This window comes from Rhineura floridana, chromosome 2 (genome assembly GCF_030035675.1).
Source record: "Rhineura floridana isolate rRhiFlo1 chromosome 2, rRhiFlo1.hap2, whole genome shotgun sequence".
NCBI lineage: Eukaryota > Metazoa > Chordata > Lepidosauria > Squamata > Rhineuridae > Rhineura > Rhineura floridana.
The window spans coordinates 164,412,433-164,438,518 of record NC_084481.1 but is presented as its reverse complement, the minus strand read 5'-3'; the positions used below and the strand labels follow the sequence as shown (position 1 = coordinate 164,438,518).

Below are 26,086 nucleotides of genomic sequence, written 5' to 3'. Positions count from 1 at the left end.
GGTCCAACAGGATACCGTGGTCAATGGTATCAAAAGCCACTGAGAGGTCCAGGAGGACGAGGAAGGTGCCTTCACCCCTATCCAACGCTCTCCTCATATCATCCACTAAGGCTACCAAGGCTGAAATGGGTCCAGATAATCTGCTTCCTCCAAGTGCGCTTGCAACTGCTTCGCCACCACCCGCTCGACTGCCTTGCCCAAGGATGGTAAGTTTGAGATTGGGTGAAAGTTGTTCAGATCTTGGGGATCCAAGGAGGGCTTCTTTAGAATTGGTTTTATTACTGCCTCCTTGAGAGCTAATGGCATCACACCCTCTTCCAAGGACGCATTTACCACCGCCTTGATCCCCTCGCCCAGAGCATCTCATAATGAGCCACGATGGGCAAGGATCAAGTAAGCAAGTGGTTGGCTTTAAGGCTGAAAGCACCTTGTCTACTTCATCAGAAGGAAGAAGCTGCAACCGATCCCACATCACCGGAGAACCACTGGCCGTCTCGGGCTCACTCACTGCATCCATGGCATGCGGAATCGAACTCTTTAAATGATCGATTTTATCCGCAAAGTGCTTTGCAAACTCATCACAGGAGGTCTTAGAATGTCCCATCAGTTCTGAAGCAACTGGACTGACCAGGATTCGGACCACATAGAACAGCCTCCTGGGACAGCACACAGACGTTTTACAGGCAGATACCTGCCCTCAGCATGCCTTGTTTGGAGCAAGGGGGAGGTGTCATCCGCAGCGACAGTGGGGAGCAGACAGTGTCCAGGGAGTGAAGACCTTTAAAAAAATTAATAAATAATTCATTTCTTTACTGGTCACGGCCCCCTCTGGATTACTTAGCAGCCCCCCTGGGGGTCACAGCCCCCATGCTGGGAACCAGTTTATTAGAGCAAGGGTGCTATTGATGTGTACACTGGAGTGGCATTTGTTATGTTCACAACTTTGTTCTATTCTGGGGAAATGGTTACACATTGGAATAAACAATGAAACAAAAAAAAGTATCTGAAATTAAGGAAATTTGGTACACCTAATGAAGCTCTCCACCCCTGCCCCACCCTTTGCCTTCTAAATTTTTATTGGTGTGAATCCTCTGACAACAGCCCTTAAGATCTTTCGTACTTCCTAAATGTCCCTCTCTTCAGCATTCATATAGGCTTGTTTTCAAGGTTCAGGAATTATTTCACTCTTAGATTAAAAAAAATAGACAGAGAAAGTTCTAATTGTAACTTTGGAGATTTCTCCAGCTGGCTTGAGTACACAAAAATCTCTGACAGAGGAAGAATCTGGAGACAGCTGGTGAAACTCCCCCTCAGGGCTGGCTTCAGGCATTTTGTCGCCATAGGCAAAATACTGAAATAGCTTCTCCCTCCCACAAGATTCTGGAACTCCCAGAACTAGCAGCCTCTCCTTCTATAGCCCATCTGGTCTTACGAGCTGCTGAGTTGTGATCAGGTCTTCCTTCATTAACCACAACTGCATTGCACTCCATAATTGTCCTCCCCCACCATTGGACTGATTACCCTATATATATAATGCTGCTTCTGCTGTTGTTGTTAATAAATAATGATGATGATGATGATGATGATAATAATAATAATAAATACCATCATCATAATCAACAACAACAACAATAGTATCATCATCATTTACATTTATATCCTGCCTTTCCTCCGATGTGTTCAGGATACATTGTTTCCCCCCATCTCTGTTCTATCCTCATAACAACCCTGTGAAGTAGATTAGGCTGAGTGATAGTGACTGGCCCAAGGTCACTAAGTAAGCTTCATGGCCTAGTGCAGATTTGAACCTGGGCCTCCCTGGTCCTAGTTCAAGACTCTAACCACTGCACCACACTATCCACACCACACTGGGTCTCTGTAGCTGCTGCTGTTTCTCATCCATCTGTACTTCACATTCCATCCTAGGCTCAGTGAACTAAATGTTTGCATTTTCCAAGTGCATCTCAGATCCTTCAGCTCTTATCTGGTCCATCCCTAATCAGTTTCTTCTTCCTTCCTTTTGACCTTGCCATAGCCTTGGACATTTACTAATACAGTTCAGAAACTTGTCTTCAGCTGTAGCTCCAGGAGTGGTTACAGAACAGGCACGGTGTTCTGAAAGTGCTGCCATGTCCCATATCAATAAGCAAAGCAAAACAATGCCTCAGTGGCCTCATGTATCATCCCAGAAACCATAGCTTAGTGGTAAGGTCAGCCCTGCTCTCTTTGGGAATAGTAGCACGCACTGTGATTGTATCTGCCCCTTTTGAAAACTTTGAGGCATTTAACAATAAGCCAAACTATAGGTTAGGGCAAATGTGTGAGCATGCAGGTGTGATGCGTCCTTCCCTGGCTCTCCCTGTCAGGTTCCTACCTGCTCGTGGTTACTGCCTGTCTCTAGGTACCACCAGGGACTCCACCAGTCCAGACCGCACTCTCTTATGGTTTACCTATCCGCTCTAGCACAGATCTCAACAGATCCTCCTGCTAGGCAACCACCAGTAACGTCCCAATACTAATATTCCCAGAGACTCTGAATACTGGTATTATTATTCTCTTCACCGCTGCCACCATTTGTTACAGTTTCCCTTCAGCCTTGGTCATTACCTTACCCTCCCTTCTGGTCTGTGAAACCCCAGCCAAGGATCAGGCCTTTGGTAAACCAAATTAAGTATTTATTACAGATAACAAAGCTAACAAGATTAACAAGATTTCTTCTTAAGGCACATAAGCATATGGTTTTACTCAATACTAATCCGAACTCCACCTCCCTCCTGGTAAACAACTCTCTAAACCCCACCAAGCAATCCACTCTTTCTCTTCTCCCCCCCCAATTCCACTCTCACTCTTCCTTTTATACATTCAGCCATTTTAAACACTCAGCCAATCATCTCGCATTCTACTGCCCATTCACTCCCCCTCCTCTTTCACTCCACTTACCATGTATACATTAATATAGGAACATCACATTTCCCCCCCCTTAAACAACAGCAGAGCATTATTCCTGTTCCAGGATTTATACGTCGCGTTAACAAATAAAAGTCTCTATGGGGAAAATGTCTTTCTTTGTTCCTCTGTCTGGTCACGTCACTGCAGTCCCAGCCACTTGCCTGCCCCTTTTGAAAACTTTGAGGCATTTAACAATAAGCCAAACTATAGGTTAGGGCAAATGTGTGAGCATGCAGGCTCCCAGAGAGAAGGACTATTTGCTCTTCTGGCTGCTGCTGCTGTGAGCTGAGCCATGGTTTGGCCTAGTGTGTCATCTGAGCCTTGGCTTATGGTTTAGTTCTTTCCAGAGAAACTTTGAGCTCTAACCAAAGTTTGTTCTTGGGTTTATGAATCATGGTTTGTCTGGAGGAGATATAGCCATGAGTCTAGGTTTGGATGACATGTTTAGCCAAAACATGGCTTAACTGACAGCAGTGCAGGAGGAGGACTGAGGCAGACGTACAGCAGCCATAATCTCCTCTGCAGGACCCCTCACACTTGCAAATCCATGGTTTGGATTAATGTTATATGTGAACCAGTTTACTGAGAGAAGATGTAGGTCCTTCACAGCTACTGCATCTTTTCGTTCACCCACCTTTCTCTCTTGTCTGCTGCTTCTAGATGAGAAGCTGGTTCTCAGCACATTTGTGATTTCAACAACTAGTGGCTGTTCTGGTTATCTAATTTGTAAACAGACACTTGAACATATTCACCAGGGAGGCCCACAGGACACAGTGGGATCAAATGAAATACAGGGAAACTAACTACGCAAAAATAAATGACATAAAATTCACTGTTTGTGTAGTGAATTATGATCTTCTGCAATGCTACTTGTGCTATTCTGCTATGAGACAAAAATAGCAGTGCTTAGGATGCGTTCAAGGGGGAAGCCAATTAAGTGGGACTATAAAGATCAGTAACTCCAACTGCAGCTTCTTCACACAAATATATCTTACAGATTGTGAAAACTATTTAAGTTAATAATAATAATAATAATAATAATGTGCTACACCCTGTCCAGAGGTGCATCCTAAGCACCAGCTGGGGTTACCAAAAGCATTAGGATATTAATCAGTGTCTCAAAACAATTAGTTGGGTTTAGAAACCATGAGAAAACAAAAAATAATAAATTTAGGATTTGTATTCTATCTTCTAGTTTTTGAGTTCTTATGTAATGCTGTTGTCACATTTTTAGTCTTATTTGCAATCGAGATCCAGTCATCTATTTTTTAAAAATAAGATAAATGAAGCAGCTTTAGAATGCAGTCCGTTGTCACTGCTGCAGGTGTGCATCCTCCTCTCATTTCAAAAGAGCTGATTCTGGGGCCTCACACTGTCACATGATAACTGAACTGAAATGAATGGAGATTGTTAAGAGCAATCTACCAATAACTATAATGCCCTACATTTTGCCAGATTTAGGAAATAGTTTGAAAATTCTTCACACTGCAGTTCAAGAGGCCTGAACCCTCCCTCCACAAAGTGCATTATACTTGGATGGACAGGATGGTGTTTATGAGATACTACACTGTCTTCTGATGCCTTGGAGAGCCCCCATGGCCATCACATTTCTGCAAGTGTGCAGCTCTAAATGCTTTCCTTTTGCCCCAATATAAATATCTACACAGATGTAAGAAACTGAAAGAACAAGAATGAGATCAAGAAGGGGCAAATGAATTGGAGAAGGCTGTGACAGAAGGTCCTTGGTACAGCAATGCCTGTGTAAAGTCCTAGTATCCTAACCACACATAGATTGCAAAGCTCCTCTTAGAAGAAAAAGAGGCCAGAGGACCCCCATCATGCATTATACATTATGCTCTCTTCAAGGGTACCATTAGAACACTTGATGCTTCAGTTGGGTTGACACACCGGGGTTATAAAAAAAGTACTGAAGGGAAATCAATAGAGAAATGGTCTGTGTCAGGACTATGGTACCCACTCCCATAGTCAGAACAGTAGAATAATACGCAGTGAATGCATAGAACGTAAAGCCTGTAAAATTGCTTTTTCAACTGCATTTCCCCAGTGGCCACAATCCAGGTGAGAGGCACATACACTTGAGCCACATTCATTTCAATGAAGTTTCAATGTGCTGAATCTCATATGCAGTGGGAACCATGTTGGTCCCAGCTTGCTGATTGCCTTTAATGAGATAAGAGCTGCCAAAGACTCTCAATGAAAATTACTTGCTGAAAATCCATTGCAGGAATTTGTCAGATAAGAGATCCTTTGAATTATTGCAAGTATCTTGCTTGACATTGTAAAAAGCACATTTTACAGGAAATTCTCCTGCTGACAATTGCCATCAAAAGGTGGATACAAGTGAACCATTAATGTGGTGATAAGCTTATCATGGGGAAGTTTCCCTTTTCAATTAAGGACACCAATATAATGGAAAAAGCCAACATGTGCTGGGAATTGTGCACAATCCAACTCTTACATGATTACTGCAATTGCCAAGTAACTCTTTCTGGAGTTTCTAAAATTAACTTTTTCTCAGTGGATTATAGGTTTCTACCAAAATCCCACCAGTATGTATTTTAACAAAGGTCTTGGCAAATTTCTTAGTTTACCTTTAGATACAAACTAGCACAGCTGTCAAGCTAATTTATAATATTCCATATAGTAGGGCATCTCTGGCATTCCTTGCTCAATCTTTATTCCTGACATCAGTGAATGTTTCCCCTGAGCAAATATTGCAACCTTTGGAGCACTAAATCTCTAGTGTATCTGAAGGGTCTTTACCTGAGGTTTTCAGAACTGAATTCTGATTCCAAAAAGCGAAGAAACTGGTCACGCCCCACTGGATCTTTCAACACTTCATCTATAGAGAAGCCCCATCTTTTGACACGGTGCTGAGAAGGCTCCTTGCTATTAAAATGATACAGAAGAAAGACAAGGATCAGCCAGTGTTTCTTTTTCAGGTCTTCAGATGTACATGTCTTTGTGACAGCTTAATTCAAAACGTTCGCCAATGAGCTTGTAGTGATAATTTAAATTAAAGAGGGAAAAACCATGCATCCTGTTGACTTTAGAGAGCAGAGAAATCTGTATGTATGAAAACAAATGTTCTGTTAACCTTGTCAAAATGTCAGGAAAAGATGAGCTAGGTAGTGCTCTGATGGCAGATACAAAGGTGATATCAAAGAGAAACACCTGCTCATAATTTAAAGAAATTCACTCTGCAGCCAAACAGAGAAAACGTGTGTCTCCAGTATTTGGCATAAATTATGACTTTTAAAAAAATAGACAAAACAGCTTTGTATTCAGTGTCTATTTTATGTATTGAAAGGAGAATTATATATTGATATAAGATAGCAACCACACAGTCAGATGTGTTTTCTCTTTGTTGGAATTGCTTTGGCTCTATATGGCCTTTATACCAAATTTAAAAAGAAAAATTTGGGACTTTTCATATTTCAATTTCATATAAATACATTTATATGTAATACAAGGTATGTTATTACATTTTCACAAATGCAAAAATGACTACTATTGAATAAATATATCATTAATTTCTTATTTTTTGAGATGAGAAATTTATTAGAGGGAGGGGCCTATCTGAGAACAATACAGAATAATTTTAAAATTAAGACTATATATCTATCTAAGAGTGATTGCCTTTACACCAAACTAAAAGAGAAAACACATCCAGCTGTGTGGTTGCTATATCAATATAACTGATATATTATACAACAGGACTTGGAACAAGAATTGCTCTTCTGCAAATGGATTGACCTCAGATCCAGCAGAAGCTCCAAGTTACAGAAGGGGAGGATTCATATCTATAATTTATTACACTTAAGTAAAATCATAGCAGGGGAGCTGTGGTAGTAGTCAGTAAATAAAATTATTTCTTTTAAAGAAAATGAACACATTTTGAGGGGCCTTGGGGTGGTTCAAAAACTTCTTGGCATCACAGTGTCACAGTGGGACTATGGAAGCAGTCAGTACATTAAAAAAAAATAGGACCCACCAAAAACCCTTTGGCATCATGGCATCATAGTGGGGGACCCATAGAGACAAAATATTTTTTTTTTACAAAAATGACAAATGTTGAGGGGTCTCAGAGAGGCATAAAAATGCTGTTGGGGGACTGCATGCAACCAGAAGCATTCAGGTTAGCCACCCTCATTTTCAATTTAATAAGGACACAATAAATAGAATACAAAAAGAAAAAGGAACCTGCAGGGATGATAATCAATTTAGGTACCAATTTTTACATAACACTACATAATTGGGTAGGGACCATGCTTTGTAAATAAACTATCATGTTCACAGATGGTATTCTATAAATAATAGTAATAATAAAATTTGTTACAATGACAATTACAACCTAGAGACACAGTTCTGGGAGTGGAGCAGCCTAATGACAACTGTTCTCTGCCAGGTCATGCCACGTCACCCCTACCTCTGTTATAGACAGGCGTCATTTAATCCATTACACAGGAATAAGGCAAACTGTACAACAAACAGTTCATTTTAAAAAAATGTTAGTTTCTTACCTTGTTTCTAAGTCCCAAAATATAGTGTCATCACTTATCCAAGGATTGGAAGGTTCAGCAGGAGTTATAAAAGGATCATACTCAATGTACTGATCTGAGTAAGAAATTAAACTGTAATAGGAGAAAAGAAAATATAGATAGATGAGAACTGTGTGTATTACTACTTTGAATATGCTCTCTTTCTAGATAGGCAGTTTTTAAAAAATGTATTCTATTTGAAAAGTATTCACTATCTGACCATACACTGCACAAATGTTGGACAAAAGGCTAGTCCTGCAGGCTGCATAATCAGTATCAGCCTGTTGTCTTTCGAGAGATGTAAAATCCAGCCTATGCTACCTTGTATTATCAAGGTTCACAAGAATGTAGATTTTGTTTCAAAGTCTTCAAACCTTAATAATAGTAGTAAGGCAGATGGTTATTGATGTCCAAAAATTATTATTAGAACTAACTGGATACACTCCAGCCAAACATAAGAACCGGTTGAATTCTATTTAGGGTTACCAGGTCTCTGGTTTTTGGCTGAGGTCTCTGGTTTTTTGGGGGCCCTCCGGCTAGCATCCCTTAATCTCTGGACTCTCAGCTTCAATTTGAAAAAAAATTAAGTTTCTAGGTGGTCTGGTTCCCGAGATATACACCAAAACGTCAGCAGCCCCCCGCGACTGTTTAATCTATTTAACTGATACAACGCTGAAGTTGGTTCCTAGTCCCCAGTTCCTTATTATTTGCTTGAAAGTTCAAAACACTAAAAAAGAAGAAGAGTTGACAACTACAGTGACTTCAAACCAAACTTAACATGTCTCTGAACGCCAAAATATATGTTGGGGTACCCCGTATGATATATTATTGTGATTGGGGGACTCTCCCCATCAAGAATAACAATACAGTTATGCAATAAAAATAATCAGGCTTCTGATATTATCATAAATACACAATGATGTCATAAAATCATAAAAAATAAGTAACTGGGGGTGCCCACCCCAAAATCTGCTCTGGGACAGGACAAATCATACACCCCATGAAAGGGGAGGGTATCCTCTACAAGATGCCACTGCGTCCCGCCTGGCCCAGAGCTTCTGTTGGGAGCAGGTCATGGATAAGGGCATCTATGCAAACCCAAAGCAGAGAAAAAAACAGGAAAAAATAAGTAACTGGGGGTGCCCACCCCAAACTCTGCTCTGGGACAGGACAAATCATATACCCCAGGAAAGGGGAGGGTGTCCTCTATGAGACGCCAGTGCATCCCGTCCAGCCCAGAGCTTCTGCTGGGCACTGGGCACACACGGGTGCATCAATGCAAAATCAAAATGGACAAAAACATGTACAAAAAAAAAGTAACTAGGGGTACCCTCCCCAAGATCTGCTCTGGGACAGGACAAATCATATACCCCAGGAAAGGGGAGGGTATCCTCTACGTGATGCCACTGCGTCCTGCCTGGCCCAGAGCTTCTGCTGGGCGGAGGGCACAGAGGAGGGCATTTATACAAAATCAAAGCAGAAAAAGACATACAGGAAAAATAAGTAAATGGGGGTGCCCACCCCAAAATCTGCTCTGGGCCAGGACAAATCATACACCCCATGAAAGGGGAGGGTGTCCTCTATGAGATGCCACTGCATCTTGCCTGGCCCAGATCTTCTGCTGGGCGCAGGGGAAGGATGAGGGCATCTATGCAAACAGAAAGGGTAGAGAATCTTCTTACTCTTACTCATTTTTCAGACCTCTTTCTGAAGTGAAGGGTCAAATCTGTAAAGAAGTTTGGAGCAGCCACATTAAAAGATAAGGGCAGGGCATTCCAGGCAGGGGGTTGCCAGCCCTGCTTGGATATGAATGTCTTTGCAGAGGATCCCTAGTCAAGCTTTACCAACAGCACAATCCAAAGTATATCTACTCAGAAGTAAGTCCTGTTGAGTTCTATGGGGGCTTAGTCCCTTAGTACATGTTCTTATGAAATCTGGCTTCCTGCAACTTGAGCCCATTATTCTGTGTCCTACACTCTGGGACGATCGAGAAGAGGCACTTAAACTCTTCTTGCCAAAAGCAAGTAGGCTAATTTAAATGTTCCCTACCCAGGCTCCATCTTTTAGCTAAGATGTCTAGCTTAATTTCCAGTCAGATTTTTTTTTTAATTGTACGCTCCAAGCAACTGTAATTGATGCTTAATGTATCATGCTTAATGACATCACTCGTGCCCGCCCCGTGACATCACTCGTGCCCGCCCCATGACATCACTCGGGCCTGCCCCTAAAATCTCAGGTTTTGGGATGCTTCTGACCTGGCAACCTTAATTCTATTAGACAGAGGGGCAGAGCAATCCAAATGCCAGGAAACTGGCAGAGGAGGGGCTGGCAGAGGAGGAGCCGGGGGGAAAGCTCCACAGGATCCTCCTCCTGCTTGAAGCCGCTGGCCCAGCTGAACTCTGCCTCCGTTGGGAGCTGTGCTCACGAGCTGGCCAGGAAGCACTGGCTCTGACAAACAGGCCTCCCCGGGACTAAGCATTCCCTGTAGGCCACAATGGGGAATGAATAAAATTATTTTACTGCACTGGCTGTTTAGCTGGCGGAGTTTGTAGAGGGATCGGCACCTGGGGGAGGGGTCTGTAAGTGAGGTGGATCTCATGTAAGTCCCCTCGTTGCTCCTCCCCTGCCATGCCTCTGGAACGCCCTGTTTATGGGGCAGCAACCGGCTTCCGCCAGCCCTCTATCCACCAGGCTGGCAGTCCCCAGTGGACCTCTGGTGGCACTGGCAGGCTCCTGGCAGTGCCATGGCTCAGTTGTGGTGGAGGGCTGCTGCTGGCGGAGCCCAGCACATGTGAGAGCCTGGTGCTGCAGCCCGGGCTCCGTGGCATCCAACTCACCCCAGCCCAGCAGAAAGGTGAGTTAAGATTGCCCCTTGAAGCACTCATTTCAATAGAAAATTCCTCAGTGGTCAACTTTGCCAATAGATGTCAATGGGGTTTAAGCACTTACTGTAAGTCTGATTGACTTGTGATCATTGTTTCCTAGTATTCCCCTTAAAATAATAATTGCAACAATAAGATTTTTCGCTTTAGTTTTTTTTTACAAATGCTTCATCTTGTGCACTTTGAGGATTTTATTGCTTTCATTGGATCTCTGTAAAGCAAGTTGTTTTGCCAGATTGTTGCTCAGTTACATAAATGGGATTTGCTGCACCCACATGTGGATGTTGACATTTACAAAAACGTAGACGTTCACTGTTGCTAGACTGAGCACAAGTTGTAGCTAAGAATAATTATCAAGCATCAAATCATATCTAAGGAGAATAATAATTGGTTAATTATTCACTTTATTTTTTCTCACCCAGTCTAAATCATTGCTTCTATATATTGAAAAAATCAGAAATGGTGCAGCTGGAGGTGTGGACCTCTTTTTCTCTTGAGACTGTTACTTGACAAAGCATTAGAAGGTTGCTGTTATTTGACAAAGCATTAGAATCACACAGTTTCATAACAAATGCAGGTTCTACCAATAAAGCCTCCAGAGTCTTTCCTTGTCTTATCTTATTTCATTAATAACATTGCATGACCGCTCTGGATCAGGGGTTAGAGGAGAAAAAGGAGTTCATTTTCACAGCAATTAAAGCAATGGAAAAAATAAGAGTTTTTTAAAAAAATCATGATTATTTCTGAAATTCAAATGTCTTCTAATGAAACTGTAGGACCACAAGGAGTTAAAAAGAATGTAGGCTGCAGTTTGAACTGTTTACTTCAGAGCCATTTCATGGATTTTGATGAGCCTATTATTGAGCAGCTGAGTATCACACCAGACAAACTGTAAAGTTAGCATTGGTTTTGTAGTGAAATGAAAAGTAGGGGATGAAAGGAAGCAGAAGAACTAGATCCGTGGAATATTTCACCTTGGACAGCTCCTTGAACATTCAGACTAAAACCAGGAGTGGATTCACTGCCCCACTGACATCTGAACCATCAGTCTCCACTGCCTGTGACTGAGGGAGGAATGTCTTCCTTTTTACCTACTGGCAAAAAGCTTGCTCTGGTGCTTCCCAACCCTACTGAACACAAGGAATTCTCTTTTCCACTAAACAGGAGTGCTGCTTACCTTTTGGTTTTCTCACCTATTAACAACTACAATTGTAACTTTTTCAGTTCTATATACATTTTTACTATATTTGTCACCTATGGAAGCAAAGCAAGGGGATGGTGGCAGGATGATTCCTAGCATCTTCCACCAGGTTTGCTGGGTCCTTGCCCAGAGAGGAGGCCTAAATATTTATTTATTTATTTATTTATTTATTTTTGCTATTTAGATACTGCTTAATCACCAGAACCTTTAAGTGGTGTATGTAAAATTTTCAAAAACCATTGTTGTTATGTGCCTTCAAGTCAATTACGACTCATGGCGACCCTATGAATCAGCGACCTCCAATAGCATCTGTTGTGAACCACCCTGTTCAGATCTGGTAAGTTCAGGTCTGTGGATTCCTTTATGGAATCAATCCATCTCTTGTTTGCAAAAACCATGCAATGTTTAAAATCAATTAAAATTAATGCCAAAAAATATAATTGTAAAAATCAATTAAAATTAATCACACAAAAAAGAAAATCCACAGAGGCACAGAGCAAGGCTGCAGAAACACAGAGTTGTTCATATGAACTATCTCACATATTACATAGGAAAGTGCCTTATACTGAGCCAGAGCATTGGTCCATCTAGTTCAGTACTGTCTACACTAATTGGCAGTGGATTTCAGTCAAGGTCTCTCCGAGCCCTACATGGAGATACTGAGGAATGAATCTAGGAACTTCTGCGTGGAAAGGAGATACTCTGCTACTGAGCTGTGGCTCATCAATGGCTATACAAGGGGGGAATGGGATCACACTTGGTGGCCATGTCCCTTGATGTCAATGCTTATCCTCAGAGCAAAATCATTTTGGCTTTATATCTGTTTAATTGGCATACCTTTCTCCAAAGAATCCTGAAAATTGTAATTTGGTAAAGATTCTGCGAGGTCTGTGTTAGAAATCTTTAGCTTCCTTCATAGACCTTTAGCACTGAGGACTTCTGCTCAAACAACAGAATTTACCCTTCCCTTCCTCCCCCCTGCAGTTCCTCAAACACTCTCAGATTTGGGCTGGGGATGTGGGGGGGAATACAGAGGGAGGAAGGGGAAGTCCTATTTTGTAAGTGGAAGTCTTTTGCACTTGTTCCTTGGGATAGGGAATTGCTAGTTTAAGTCTGTGCAAACACTCCCTCCACTATTTATCAGAGAAGACAAAGCACAACGTGGACAACAATACCTCTGTCATACCACTGTCAACATTTTTTTAAAAAACCAATGACTTCATTCATACCAAGAGAAACACTGTTTAAAATATGCCTTTTGCATACCAATCCCTAGTAGCTGTTGCTATTCAGGACACACATACACACACAGTGCAACTAGGACACTATTATGATTTGCTGATACTGCAACTTGCTCTTTGTCTTCTTCTAACCAAAGTCTCTTTTACTGCTATTGCAAAATTTGTTTGGAGACTTCTAGGAGGAAGAATAGTCTTGGGAATTAATACTGCACAGATAAGAGAAAAGTCCTTATAAGTCCTCATGCGTTATGATCTGCTAATCTGCTACATTGCCAGCTGAAACAATAAGCCATTAAATAACGGGTTCACTCTGAAAGGCTACTGTACAATAGCAATTCCCTCCTAATCAACAAGTTTGCCCATGCTGAGTTCAGCATTTCCTACTTTAAGGTCAAATGACCTTGTTTTAGCAGGCCATTTAAACTATTTCATCCTAATATACTCTGTGAGCCTTTAACACGAAACACTAAGTGATGGTTTAAAGTTATGTACACAAGCCTATGTGAGCCTTGAACTCACAAGCTCCGTTTCTCCTTTTCTTCTCTGGCTACAAGGAGGAGACTGGAAGCTTCCACTTCTTTTAAACTAACCAGAGCCGCACTGGGCTCCATGGCGAGGAAGGGCAGGATATACATTTAATAAAATAAATAAAGTCATGGGAAGTTTAGTTAATTTAAATATATGCTCTTGTTTGCGCATAACACAATGCCATCGTTGATTTAGACAAAGTGTGATTTGCTTGAATGTTTGAATCCAGCCCAGCAAGCTAACTATGGTTTATTTTCAGGCAACAGACCACATTGTAAAGCCATTACACATGTTCGCTTATTTTAACTATGATTTGGTGTTATTCCCAAACCAACAGTTTTGCTTAACCATGGTTTGTTTGGCCACTTCACCCCAGACAATCAACAAGCTACAGAGGCAAAAGGCAAGAGTGAATGGAAAATGAAATCACTTGGAAAATGAATTCACTTGCAAGGCTAAACAACTCTTGCTGGTGCTTTTCCTGAAGCAGCCCTTGCAACAGGTTCTTTTTGTTGAACAACAGGTCCAGGTCCTCCACAGCAAGCTCTCCCTCATAAGCTGATGGTGCTGCTTTGTGAGGAGAGGGGAACATGTAAAGGGACTTCAGGGCTATGAGTCAAAGCACTAATTAACTAATACTCAGCTATCCTGAGAGACACCAAGCGTTCCTGTGGTGCAGATATTCCATCAGTTGATAAAAATATACATATTCGTATGGGCATTTCTGGCCACTGATCCCGAGTACTGGCTTTATTAATATTCTGGTTTATGTTTTATTGTTATTTTACTGTACTGCCTTTTATTTTGTAAACCACCTTGTTATTTTTCACAGTGAAAGGCAATCTATAAATAATTTCAAATAAAATAAAATAAAATAAATATTTCAAAGGTGGTTAAACCATTGAACTTGTCAAGAATTATCAATACCTTGGCACAGTCATTAACCAAAATTGAGACAATGGTCAAGAAATCAGAAGAAGGCTAGGACTGGTGAGGGCAGCTGTGAGAGAACTAGAAAAGGTTCTCAAATGTAAAGATGTATCACTGAACACTAAAGTCAGGATCATTCAGACCATGGTGTTCCCAATCTCTATGAATGGATGTGAAAGTTGGACAGTGAAAAAAACAGATAAGAGAAAAATCAACTCATTTGAAATGTGGTGTTGGAGGAGAACTTTGCGGATACCATGGACAGTGAAAAAGACAAATAATTGGGTGTTAGAACAAATTAAACCAGAACTATCACTAGAAGCTAAAATGATGAAACTGAGGTTATCATACTTTGGACATATAATGAGATGACATGATTAACTTGAAAAGACAATGATGCTGGGAAAAACAGAAGGAAGTAGAAAAAGAGGAAGACCAAACAAGAGATGGATTGATTCCATAAAGGAAGCCCCAGACCTGAACTTACAAGATCTGAACAGGGTGGTTTATAACAAACGCTATTGACGTTGCTGATTCATAGAGTTGCCATAAGTTGTAATCGACTTGAAGGCACATAACACACACAACTCCACAGGAACAAAACAATATTGACACCACACACTTTAGTTTAGTTTTGATTTTTAAGAGGAAGAATTTCCAGGTAGGAGTCCTGCTGGGATAAAAAGTATATTGCTCCAGTAAGGTGGTAGGAAAGGATTTAAGGAATATGGTTATTGACAGCACATTTGCTTTGCCTCTGACGGGGGGAAGGAAGGGAAGATGGTTTGACTTGCAGCATGCCAAAAGAAGCTGAAAACCTCTGATGAGATTTTCCCGATCCTTTGCACAGCTGGCCAACATTAAGGTTGCTGGAGACAAGGTGAGACAATGTAATGACTAGGGTGCCTTGAAGGCATTAGGGATACCAGGAAAGTAGTGAAGAACGGGGGCGGTTGGGGAAACCATGTTTTGGAAAAATAAGCTGTGGTTTATTTGCTCATCAGTAATATGATTAATGGTTTGTTGAACTAGTTTTAACTATGTTTAAAAGAAACCATGGCAATAGAACAAGTTTATAGAGAAATATAGTATTCTATTTTATATTGGAATAACAAAGTTCAAATTGCAACAAATTCATATACTTTATTGTGTGAAATATAGCTCTGATCCTGATCCTCAATAAAATAATATTCAATATTCAATCATGGCAACTTGGAGGACCTTCTCCATGATGGTGCCTCCTGGCCTATGGCAGGCACATACTGTTGTGAGCTGCTACCACCTGTCTATTTACTCAGCGTATCTATTCAATCATGTTTTTCCTGGCTTTTAATACCAGTTGAATGACATTGCTTGTGTTGGATTGTTTATATTGTATATTGAATTATTTTTGAACTGTTGGTTTGTATTGAATTTCTTTATTGTATACTGCCTTGGTATTATTTTAATGAGAGGAAATATAGAAATACTTTAAATAAATAAATAATGTAGTATTTTAGTATAGATACATCAAAGATTACACTAAACTCTCTCTCTTTATATATATCTATATCTATATCTATGCCATAATATTTCAGCTTTTAGATTATCAATTTCCTGTGTCAATCTACATGTGTCAATTTATTTAATAATTTCTAAAAAACAAAAAGATGACTTAGCACTGTGTGTGAGTGCAGATTGCTAAAACAAGCCAGGATCAAACCACAGTTTATGATCCTTGTTTATTAACAAAACATAATTTAAACTAACCAGAGTTCTACTGAGCTTAGATGTAACAAGGAAATCTGGTTAGTTTAAAAGTAGGGAGGAAATATACAAGCAGTCCATGAGTCTGAATCCTTGCCTTTTGCTTTGTCTGAACATCATGGCTGATTTCCCAAGTTTGTTAATCAATTCAACAATTCAACAGAGGTTTCTGATTTGGATGTAATGGGGAGCTCTGGCTTAATACAAATCAGGATCTCATGCCCAAGTGACATGCAACAGGAGGAGGGGAGGCGAGGGGGCTAAGGAGAAGTGCTCAGCCTTGGTGCTCATTCCTGGCTTCAGAAACCATGGTCTAAGAAACCTGGAATGATTGCCCAAACTGGGCCATTGTTCTGCATCATTTGGGAGAGAGAAATAGCACTGATAATAGAGGACTGATAATTACAGCTATAATAATGTAAATTGTGAATCTTACCTTTCTGCTACTTTAGACATTTTTAAACAGTGTCTGTCTATCTGCACATTCAGAAATGTTATCTGGTGAAAGGAAAATAAAACAACTTTTAAAAGCACAGATTATTATAGTTATGTCATTGATTTTATTTTAATAATTAAAATGACTTGCATCATAAGATACTTAAAGATGCTGAATCCTATCCAAACCTTCTTGGGCACTCTGATGTGCATTTGGAGGACCTTGTAAACTCAGGCTCCCTCATTTGCTGCATTGTTGGCAACAGTGCATGAAATGAGAGGGGAAGTGCAATGTTCCAAGATGGCACAAAGCTTCTGGAGCAAGCCAATTTTATGAACACAAGTGTTTCTGAAATCAACTGACTTGCTTACAAGCAAATGTATTTAGGATCATGGTATCCCTGATATCTTACAGCAAACTACTACAGTAAAAGAGAAATAATAATACACGTGGGCTGATAAGATATACTCTGTGTTTTCTTTTGATAGAGGGGCATGCTTGCAATTTCATATTAACTCAAGATTATGTCCCACTTTTAGTAACATAAAAATAGAAAAAGGAAGGAATATGAACCTAATCCTCAAAAGAAACAAACAATTACAGAGAAGATTACTTACTTGCTTCCGGACGTCATCTTTTGTGGTTTTTCGAGCTGGTTGAGAGGGCATATGTACAGGACTTTGAGACTGACAGTCTTCTGTAACCCCATATACTGACTGCAACAGACCAGTGAGCAATAGTAAACAAAAAATCAGATTATGGTTTAAACACTAGAACTGTTAGCTATGTGTTTTAGGACAAAGATACATTCATCCCTTGCCTCTTCCTTTCCTTCCTCCCCTCCCCTCCATTGTGGCCAACTCTGACTGTTAAAATTTACACTATAAGCATCTCAGAGCACATCTCTATCCTTTTTTTAAAAAAAATTATATTAACCTAGACTTCCTTAATCTTATGCCTCCAGATGTTTTGGACTACAATTTCCATTATCTCTGACCACTGACTATGTTGTTTGGGGCTGATGGGAGTTGTAGTCCAAAACACCTGGAGGACACCACATTGGGGAAGGTTGTGTTATGCTATAAAATACCATATACAGTGACAGCCCTATACATAATGCTAAACCCTGGACAGCTTAGGCTCAAATATCTGAAAGACCGACTCCAACCCTACAGATCCCTACCTACACAACCCTCAGAAGTGCAGGGAATGGCGACTCAGAAAAGGCCTTTTCTCTGTGGCATCCACTCAATTGTAGAACTCCCTCCTCACAGAGGTGCATCTAATGTCTTCGTTATACAGCTTCCTTAATATCTCTTATACATAACACTTTACTCTGGCCTTTAACAGTTTAAGATTTTCATGGAACCAACCTCTTCTGTTTGTTTAGTCTGTGTTGCTTTTGCCTGGAAATGTTTGTTTGTTTTTATAATTGTATATAAACTGTTCTTACTTCTTTTACTTTATTCCCCCTTGTATGATTATATTGCTGTGACCCACCTTGGGACCTTGTGGAGAAGGTAAGAAATCAAATCAAATCAATCAATAAAGTGATCTTGGCTATGTGGTATGGTGTATGGTTATTTATAACTGGTTCACTCAATTTATCTACCTTATTGAAGGAGAAAGAATCAACTTATATTTCTCGCTGTTTTTATTGAGGTTCAGTGGAGGCCCTGGCCTTTCCATTTCTCTATCAAATATTATCATGGGGCATCCAGCTATGTGAAGGAATGGATGTATTGAAGTGCTTAATAAGTCCCACTGATTTAAACAGGACTCAGTGGCATTTAGCTAACTGCAACTTCAGACCACGGTGTGCATTTGTATCAAATCTTTTCACACAGATACACACAGAAATGTGTACATTTTATGAAAAATCTACCCTTGAAAAGAATATTAAATTATACCTACTGTGCAAACACCATGATTAGAAAGCAAAGGTAAGAAACCTTTTTAGCCTGACAGGCCGGATCTGTGTGGGCCACTTTCATAGGTGGGCAAGGCCACCCACCTGTCAGTCACCTGATGTTACCATGATGTCGTGTGATCCATTTTTCTTTTGCAGTATGAATTAGTTGATTTAACAAAATTAGAGACAGAAAGCCTCTAAGATGAACTTTCATGACTGTATGGCTAATTTTAACTGATTTTATCTTCTCTTTTAGCCTCATTGTACACACTGCTTAGAAATGATGGTGCTAAGCGGTATATAAATTTTTGAAACAAAATTAATGAATAAACTCAATCCACACTGCACAGAAAGATCACAGCCAAACTCAGCAAGGCTTGAAGTCACTGCCAATTGACACTGTCTTCAAGTCCTGCTTTCAGCAGGGATTGGCTCCACTCAAGAGCTCTGACTGGGAGCTTCAGAGTGGAACAAATCCCAGCAAGGCTTGAATTTGGCACCAAATTTAAAATGTGCCAAGTAGAAGCCCTGCTTGCTAAGTAACAATTGGAAGTGGGTTTTAAGAATCCCCATTGTTCCTTTGCAGCCCCACCTGAATCTGTCCCCTCATCTGACATCATACATGTGGGTGGGTGCGGCTTGAGGAAAACATATTAGGACCCCTGCTGGACCTAATTAGGCCTGTGACTGCTCTGATAAAGGTTTACATATTGGGGAACCTGAAACCGTAACTGGGAATGGATGGAAGCTACACAAGACAAGAAAACACTATCTCTTCTCAACTATGTGATGAAATATTTTAGAAAATATGAAGACATGTGAGACTTCCCGGAAGGATTGCTCCGCCTGTGGCTGCCTCTGAGATGAGCTCTGTCTCAGAGGAAGCTTTTTTCAGTTTAAAATCAGTCAAAAGGGAAATTTGACTGGTATAAATGTTCTCCCAGGCAAGGGTGAACCGAAGATTATCCACAGAAACTTCGTTAGGCTGTTGGTGGCTGGAATCGATCAGGAATTCCCTGGGAAAAGAAGGCATACCTAGCAGCCGAGGACGGAGTTAGGACTTCCAGCAAGCTGGGCTGAAAAAAGCGAGACGTTTTTTCTTTTAAACGATCCACAACGGGCGAGCTTTCTTCTGTCTAATCTTATCATTTGGCTTAAATTACTACAGTAAAAGAGATTTGTTTAAGAATCAGAAATCAAGATACCTGGGTGAGTTACACTTCTCTCTTTTATACAAGGAATTAAGGAGGAGGAAAGAAAATTTTAAAAGCTTATCTTATTTTTTATGGCAAAAAGCTGGCCTGAATTTGGAAACTATAAAGATTAAAACGGATGAGGGGCAACTTACCCGAAGAGAAAATCTGATCTAGATGATTATTTGATTGATATATGTCTGGGACTACTTTTTCTTGGACTACTTTCTTTAGACGAATCTGCTGTTTGTGTATGTTACTAATTGTTCGGTGTTGTGAACCAAATTTGTTTTGCATTCTTGGACGTGCGGGAGATAAGAACTGTGCTGGCCAGATGATGTCAACAGGCCTGGAATATTAACCCCCTTATTGCTGGAAAAAGAAGCAAATTACTCTTTGCTTCGGAATTGTGGCTATATTGGAAATTTGAAGGGTTTTTTCTTCGGCTTTAAGAATGACAATCAAAGAAGTGGCAGAGACCCTGGATGTATCCCTGGAAGGGTTTTCCCCTCTGGATATGTTTCAGAAGATAATGGATGAGATTAAGATAACGAAACAAAAACTGGGACAGAGTAGACAAGAGATGGCAACTGAATTTGGTAAAGTGAAACAGGAGTTGAAAGAAATAAAGGATTATATGAGAAAAGGAGCAGATGGACAAGCAATAGAAGATGAAAAAGAAATTAAAGGGAAGGAGCAAATTCTGGAGATTGGATCAGATATATCAAATGTGGAATTGGAAAAATATTTGGACTTTATGGCAAAAATTAAAGGGAGGATGCAAGTCCTGGAGATTGGAACAGATATATCAAGTGTGGAACTGGAAAAATATTTGGAGTTTGTGGATCCTGGAGATAAAGATTACTGTTTGGAATTCGGCGTTGTCCCTGGAGAAATTGATGAAGATATCAGAGATAAAGTTATCAATGCTTCGATGGAATTTCTGGACTGGAATGATTTGATGGAACTTGAAAAAGAGAAAATTTATAGAATTAATTCCAGATATGTGACAATGGAAAAACTCTCAAGAGATGTGCTAGTGCATTTCGTAAAAAAGAGGAACAGAGATATGACTTTACAACAATATTTCAGCAACACATTCAGAATTGACGGCAAGGAAATATTTGTGATGAAGGAAATTCCCATCAGACTCTTACTATATGACTATGACTATGACAGCAAGATTATTATGGGTGCAAGGATGGAAGTTGGAAGATGGAATTAACACTGATAATGGAAAAATGGCTATTGAAATTACTGGACCTAGCAGACTTGATGAGATGGATTAATTGACATGTTTATTTGGAGAAAAATCGATGGATATATTTCTCAAGGAGTAGAAACCTCTCTTTGACTTTTTGCGGAAAGAATAAAGTGATGTTAATGAGATTTGATGATTAATTAAGATAACTACTGGAGGAAAGTGATTTTGTAATATATTAAGAGACAGGTTTGTTATATATCATAGACCTATAACTGATCTGCAACAAATCGGAAGTCAACATTTTATTTTATTGTTTAATCTGTTTCTTTTTTGTTTTGTTTTGTGTTTGAAAATTTGAATAAAATTAATGAAAAAAAGAAAAGAAAATATGAAGACATGCCATTTACCTCAAAGGTATTTGTATAATGAGAAAAAATAATTCCATGTTAACCACTTAAGCTATAAACAAACAGAAATATTTACGTATAGTGTTCTGAGTCAGAGGCTTAATTTTTATTCTTATTGGTGTAATTTGTCTGAAACAAATACAACTGATCATGCTGTTGTATGTAACAAAAACATCATATGAAATTCCAGTATCTCATTGCAAAGGTACGGCATATTTTAGCAATAACTTTTTTATGGGAGCAGGAGTTGGAATCTTGCCTTTTTGACCCTCTGAGGATTTTTCATACGGCGACACTTTCGGATGTCCATCTCTGTTGTGTTCACACAGCCTGGCTGAGAAAGATACATTTATGAGATTACTAATTGTGTTTAATTTTCATACTGCCCTGCTTTCTAAAAGTCAATAATTTCAAACTGTGATCTATGCAGCTAGAAGTGGTTTCCTTTATTAAAAGGCATTATTAATATCAGGAGCTGTTTCAAAGCAGGGATGGGGGAACCTGTAGTCCTCCAGATGTTGTTGAACTTCCGCCAGCTGCAGCCAGCATGACAAATGGTTGGGCACAATGGGAGCTGTAGTCCAACAACATCTAGAGGGCCACAGGTTCCTCATCCCTGCTTTTAAAGTCTCAAGAGGCCATTATGAGGCACAGTCCAGGACAAATTAGCTGCAACTGAGCTTGTTCTTATGTTGCCAATAGCATTGCTCTCCTTGGTGTGGTGAAAGAGCTGGGGTATTGAGCTGGTGTATCCCTTTCCCATTTACCATGCAAATAATGTTATGTAAGAACTGGATGCTCTATGCCCAATAGCTTGGAGATTGATCATATGATTTCTCTCCCCCCCCCCCATTTTCTGGTATAGGGAAATGGTTTGAAAATTCCTATAATCTCTGACATTTGGCCATGCTTTCTGGGGCTGATGGGAGTTGGAGTCCAACATCTGGAGAACATCACATTGGCTTTACATCATCTGTAGGATGCTGGAGAGGAGGCACATCTGCTCCATAATGCAAAGGGGAGTGACACTGTTGTTAACTTGTGTGCTTAAGGTCCACTAATTCAGATTCTGAGTTTATAAATTCAGTGGGCCTTAATTCTAAGTAGCATGTATAAGACTGAGGTGTTAAATGGGATTTCGTGGTAACTAAACTAAGTAACCAGTTATTGCTCTGCACCTTTGCCTCCTATATCAAAGAAGCAGTCAGATTTCACTGGCCCAGACAAACAAATTTGAGCTACTTGAAAAACAAAGGACCAGATATTCAAACTTCATGCACCCATAAGTTTGTTTGTTGTTATATGCCTTCAAGTCGATTACGACTTATGGCGACCCTATGAATCAGTGACCTCCAATAGCATCTGTTATAAACCACCCTGTTCAGATCATGTAAGTTCAGGTCTGTGGCTTCCTTTATGGAATCAATCCATCTCTTGTTTGGCCTTCCTCTTTTTCTACTCCCTTCTGGTTTTCCGAACATTATAGTCTTTTCAAGTGAATCATGTCTTCTCATTATATGTCCAAAGTATGATAACCTCAGTTTCATCATTTTAGCTTCTAGTGATAGTTCTGGTTTAATTTGTTCTAACACCCAATTATTTGTCTTTTTTGCTGTCCATGGTATGCACAAAGCTCTCCTCCAACACCACATTGCCAATGAGTTGATTTTTCTGTTATCTGCTTTTTTCACTGTCCAACTTTCACATCCATTCATAGAGATCGGGAAAACCATGATCTGAATGATCCTGACTTTAGTGTTCAGCGATACATCTTTGCATTGGAGGACCTTTTCTAGTTCTCTTATATCTACCCTCGCCAGTCCTAGCCTTCTGATTTTTTTACTATTGTCTCAATTTTGGTTAATGACTGTGCCAAAGTCCTTGACAAGTTCTCTCTCTCTCTCTCTCTCTCTCTCTCTCTCACACACACACACACACACACAGAGAGAGAGAGAGAGAGAGACAGAGACAGAGACAGAGACCCATAGCCGAAAGAGGAAAGTGTTGACCTGGCACCAAAAAGATAACAGTGCTGGCGCCAGGCGCTCCTTGTCATATACAGCATTCCATAATTTGGGGGCCACCACTGAGAAGGCCCTCTCCCTTGTTGCCAGACTCCCAGCTTCCCTCCAAGTAGGCTCCCGGAGGAGGGCCTTAGTTGTTGAATGTCGTGTACGGGTAGGTTCATGTCAGGAGAGGCGTTCCATCAGGTATTGTGGTCCTAAGCCATGTAAGGCTTTATAGGTTAAAACCAGCACCTTGAACCGAGCACGGAAACATACAGGCAGCCAATGCAAGTGGGTCAGAATCGGTTTTATATTGTCAGGATGCAGGATTGGGACCCTGGCACTTCAGACGAGGAGGAGGAGATCATTTTCCCAGAGTTGTGTGAAGAGGGGGAGGGAGGCCTTGAAACTCCAGCAGACACAGATACAGACTCTGCTCAGGAATTTCCCACGCTCACCCCCCTTCCCAAGCCAGAGTTGTTAGAACAAGAAGGAGGGGGACTTCAACTCCCTCATCAGCCAGAGAAAAGCCCGCCTGATGGGCATGATGTTCACCCCCCTCTTTCCCCAATACCAGAGGTAGAATCTTCAGAAGGGGAGGGGGCAGAACTTCCACCTTCACCACGAACCCGGAGAAAACAAAAATGAGCAAAGGGGAGAGAGAGGTGGGGCGGGGAAGAGAGCACCCTAAGGCGGAGTGAGAGAATTCGCGCCAGAAAGCCCCCTTTATAAGGAAAGGGGGGGCTGGGATTCCTTGTTCTGTCAACTCTCTTGCATGTCGCTGGGCACGTGTATTGTGTTCCTTCATGAGAAAGTGCAGCCTCTGTTTGGATATTACTCTAATAAAGACTGAACTGCTTTCACAACCTGGTCTGGTTTCTGAGTCCAGTCCCGGACACGACATATATGTTCGAACCATCTGGTCCCTGTTACCAATCTGGCTGCTGCAATTTGCACAAGCTGTAACTTCCAAACTGTCTTCAAAGACAGCCCCACGTAGAGTGCATTGCAGTAATCTAACTTGGAGTTTACCAGAGCATGGACAACTGAAGCCAGGTTATCCCTGTCCAGATAGGGGCATAGCTGGGCCACCAACCGAAGTTGGTAGAAGGCACTCCATGCCACGGAGGCTACCTGAGCCTCAAGTGACAGATGGTTCTAGGAGAACCCCCAAGCTACAAACCAGCTCCTTCAGGAGGAGTGCAACCCCACCCATAATTTATTTGAAATTATTTATAGACTGCTTTTCAATGTGAAAAATAACAAGGTGGTTTACAAAATAAAAGGCAGTACAATAAAAATAACAATAAAACATAAACCAGAATATTAGTAAAGCCAGTACTAAGGATCAGTGGCCAGGAATGCCCATATGAATAGGTAAATTTTTATCAACTGATGGAATATCTGCGTCACTTATAGCCTTGAATAGATATTAATAAGAGAACAGAAGTCCCTTGTCTCCATTTTGGTTAATGACTGTGTCAAGGTATTGATAATCCTTGACAAGTTCAATGTCCTCATTGTCAACTTTAAAGTTACATAAATATTCTTTTGTCATTACTTTAGTCTTCTTGACATTCAGCTGTAGTCCTGCTTTTGTGCTTTCCTCTTTAATTTTCATCAGCATTCATTTGAAATCATTACTGGTTTCTGCTAGCAGTATGGTATCATCTGCATATCTTAAATTATTGATATTTCTCCCTCCAGTTTTCACACCTCCATCTTGGTCTAATCTCTCCTTCATCTTGGTCTAATCCCGATATGTTCTGCGTATAGATTAAACAAATGGAGTGATAAAATACATCCCATCTCACACCCTTTCCGATTGGGAACCAATCGGTTTCTCCATATTCTGTCCTTACAGTAGCCTCTTGTCCAGAGTATAGGTTTTCTGCTGTCAAAGAAGAATGTCTTATACCAATTTTATTAATAGCATGAGCTAAATAATGAAGTATGATTCAAACCTGTATTGTCCTGTACCACAATGGACACCTCCCACAAATGAGGATTTCTACATTTCTCTGAATATTATTCAGGGGCTTATCCTCTCCAATAGTACAATGCAGCCAAAGTTAAGCACTTCAAAATGCCACTGGTTGCAGTGCTTATTCAGTACTTCCTTCAGTGTTTGAGCACATGCTGACTTCTTTCACTGAAATCAAAGGGACCTACAAGTGCTTAACTTTGGATGGGTGGATCACTCCTTTAGAAATTTCTGTGCAACAATGCCAATTTGAAAACCTGTTAAACTCATTTGGCTTATGTTTGGACTATCACACATGGGGATCAATTTAGGCCCAAATAGCACAATACTGTCATACTGAAAACTGAGCTGGTTAAAGATGCAAACTTTTCCCCACTTGCAAATTACCACACAGCAGAAGATGAGGAAAGGAAGAAAGCGACAAGAGCATGAATTGTCGTCTACAGGCAGAGCTGGCTCAGATGCTTATCTCTCCCTCCTTTTCTCATTTCTTATCCAAGCTCTCTGATGCAAAAATGACTTTTGAAGGGCCTTAAACTGATACTTTATGGAATTGCACAAATTCTTCAAATAAGCCATACTATAGAAAATAGCACAAAATAAAGAAAAATAGTTTTATAGAAGCTGGCACAACAACTACCTGTGAATGCAAACTAGAACTAGTCAACAGAGCAGTGCAAAACCAGTAACTAATAAATGAATCTTACCACTGGCCTATGGACATCCCAGAAAGCTCTTTCTTGACTGTCTAAAATTTTCCTTTCTGTTTTATCCTTTTTTCTGTCAATTCTGAAATAAATAATTACAAAGTCACACAAGTGTGATTGGAACTTACATGAAATTCAGATTAGCCTTCAGTATGGGATTTTGGCTGACTGATTGATTTTTAGGGTCTACAGAACAAA

The 26,086-nt window shown here is 40.4% G+C and overlaps 1 protein-coding gene across 10 annotated transcripts in view; it reads right to left on the bottom strand.

Moving 5' to 3' along the window:
* RGS6 (regulator of G protein signaling 6) overlaps window positions 1-26,086 on the bottom strand; it is a 340,045-nt gene that overhangs the window by 54,412 nt on the left and 259,547 nt on the right. For 9 of the 10 annotated variants that reach the window (XM_061611195.1, XM_061611196.1, XM_061611197.1 and 6 more), the window contains 6 exons: window positions 25,889-25,970; window positions 21,451-21,525; window positions 17,093-17,191; window positions 16,476-16,537; window positions 7,494-7,604; window positions 5,734-5,859 (listed from right to left, as the gene is read on the bottom strand). In XM_061611195.1, the coding sequence (XP_061467179.1) occupies window positions 5,734-5,859; window positions 7,494-7,604; window positions 16,476-16,537; window positions 17,093-17,191; window positions 21,451-21,525; window positions 25,889-25,970 (555 nt within the window). Of the gene's footprint in view, window positions 1-396; window positions 779-5,733; window positions 5,860-7,493; window positions 7,605-16,475; window positions 16,538-17,092; window positions 17,192-21,450; window positions 21,526-25,888; window positions 25,971-26,086 lie in introns of those variants that run through there. The other variant, XM_061611200.1, reaches the window with a different exon arrangement.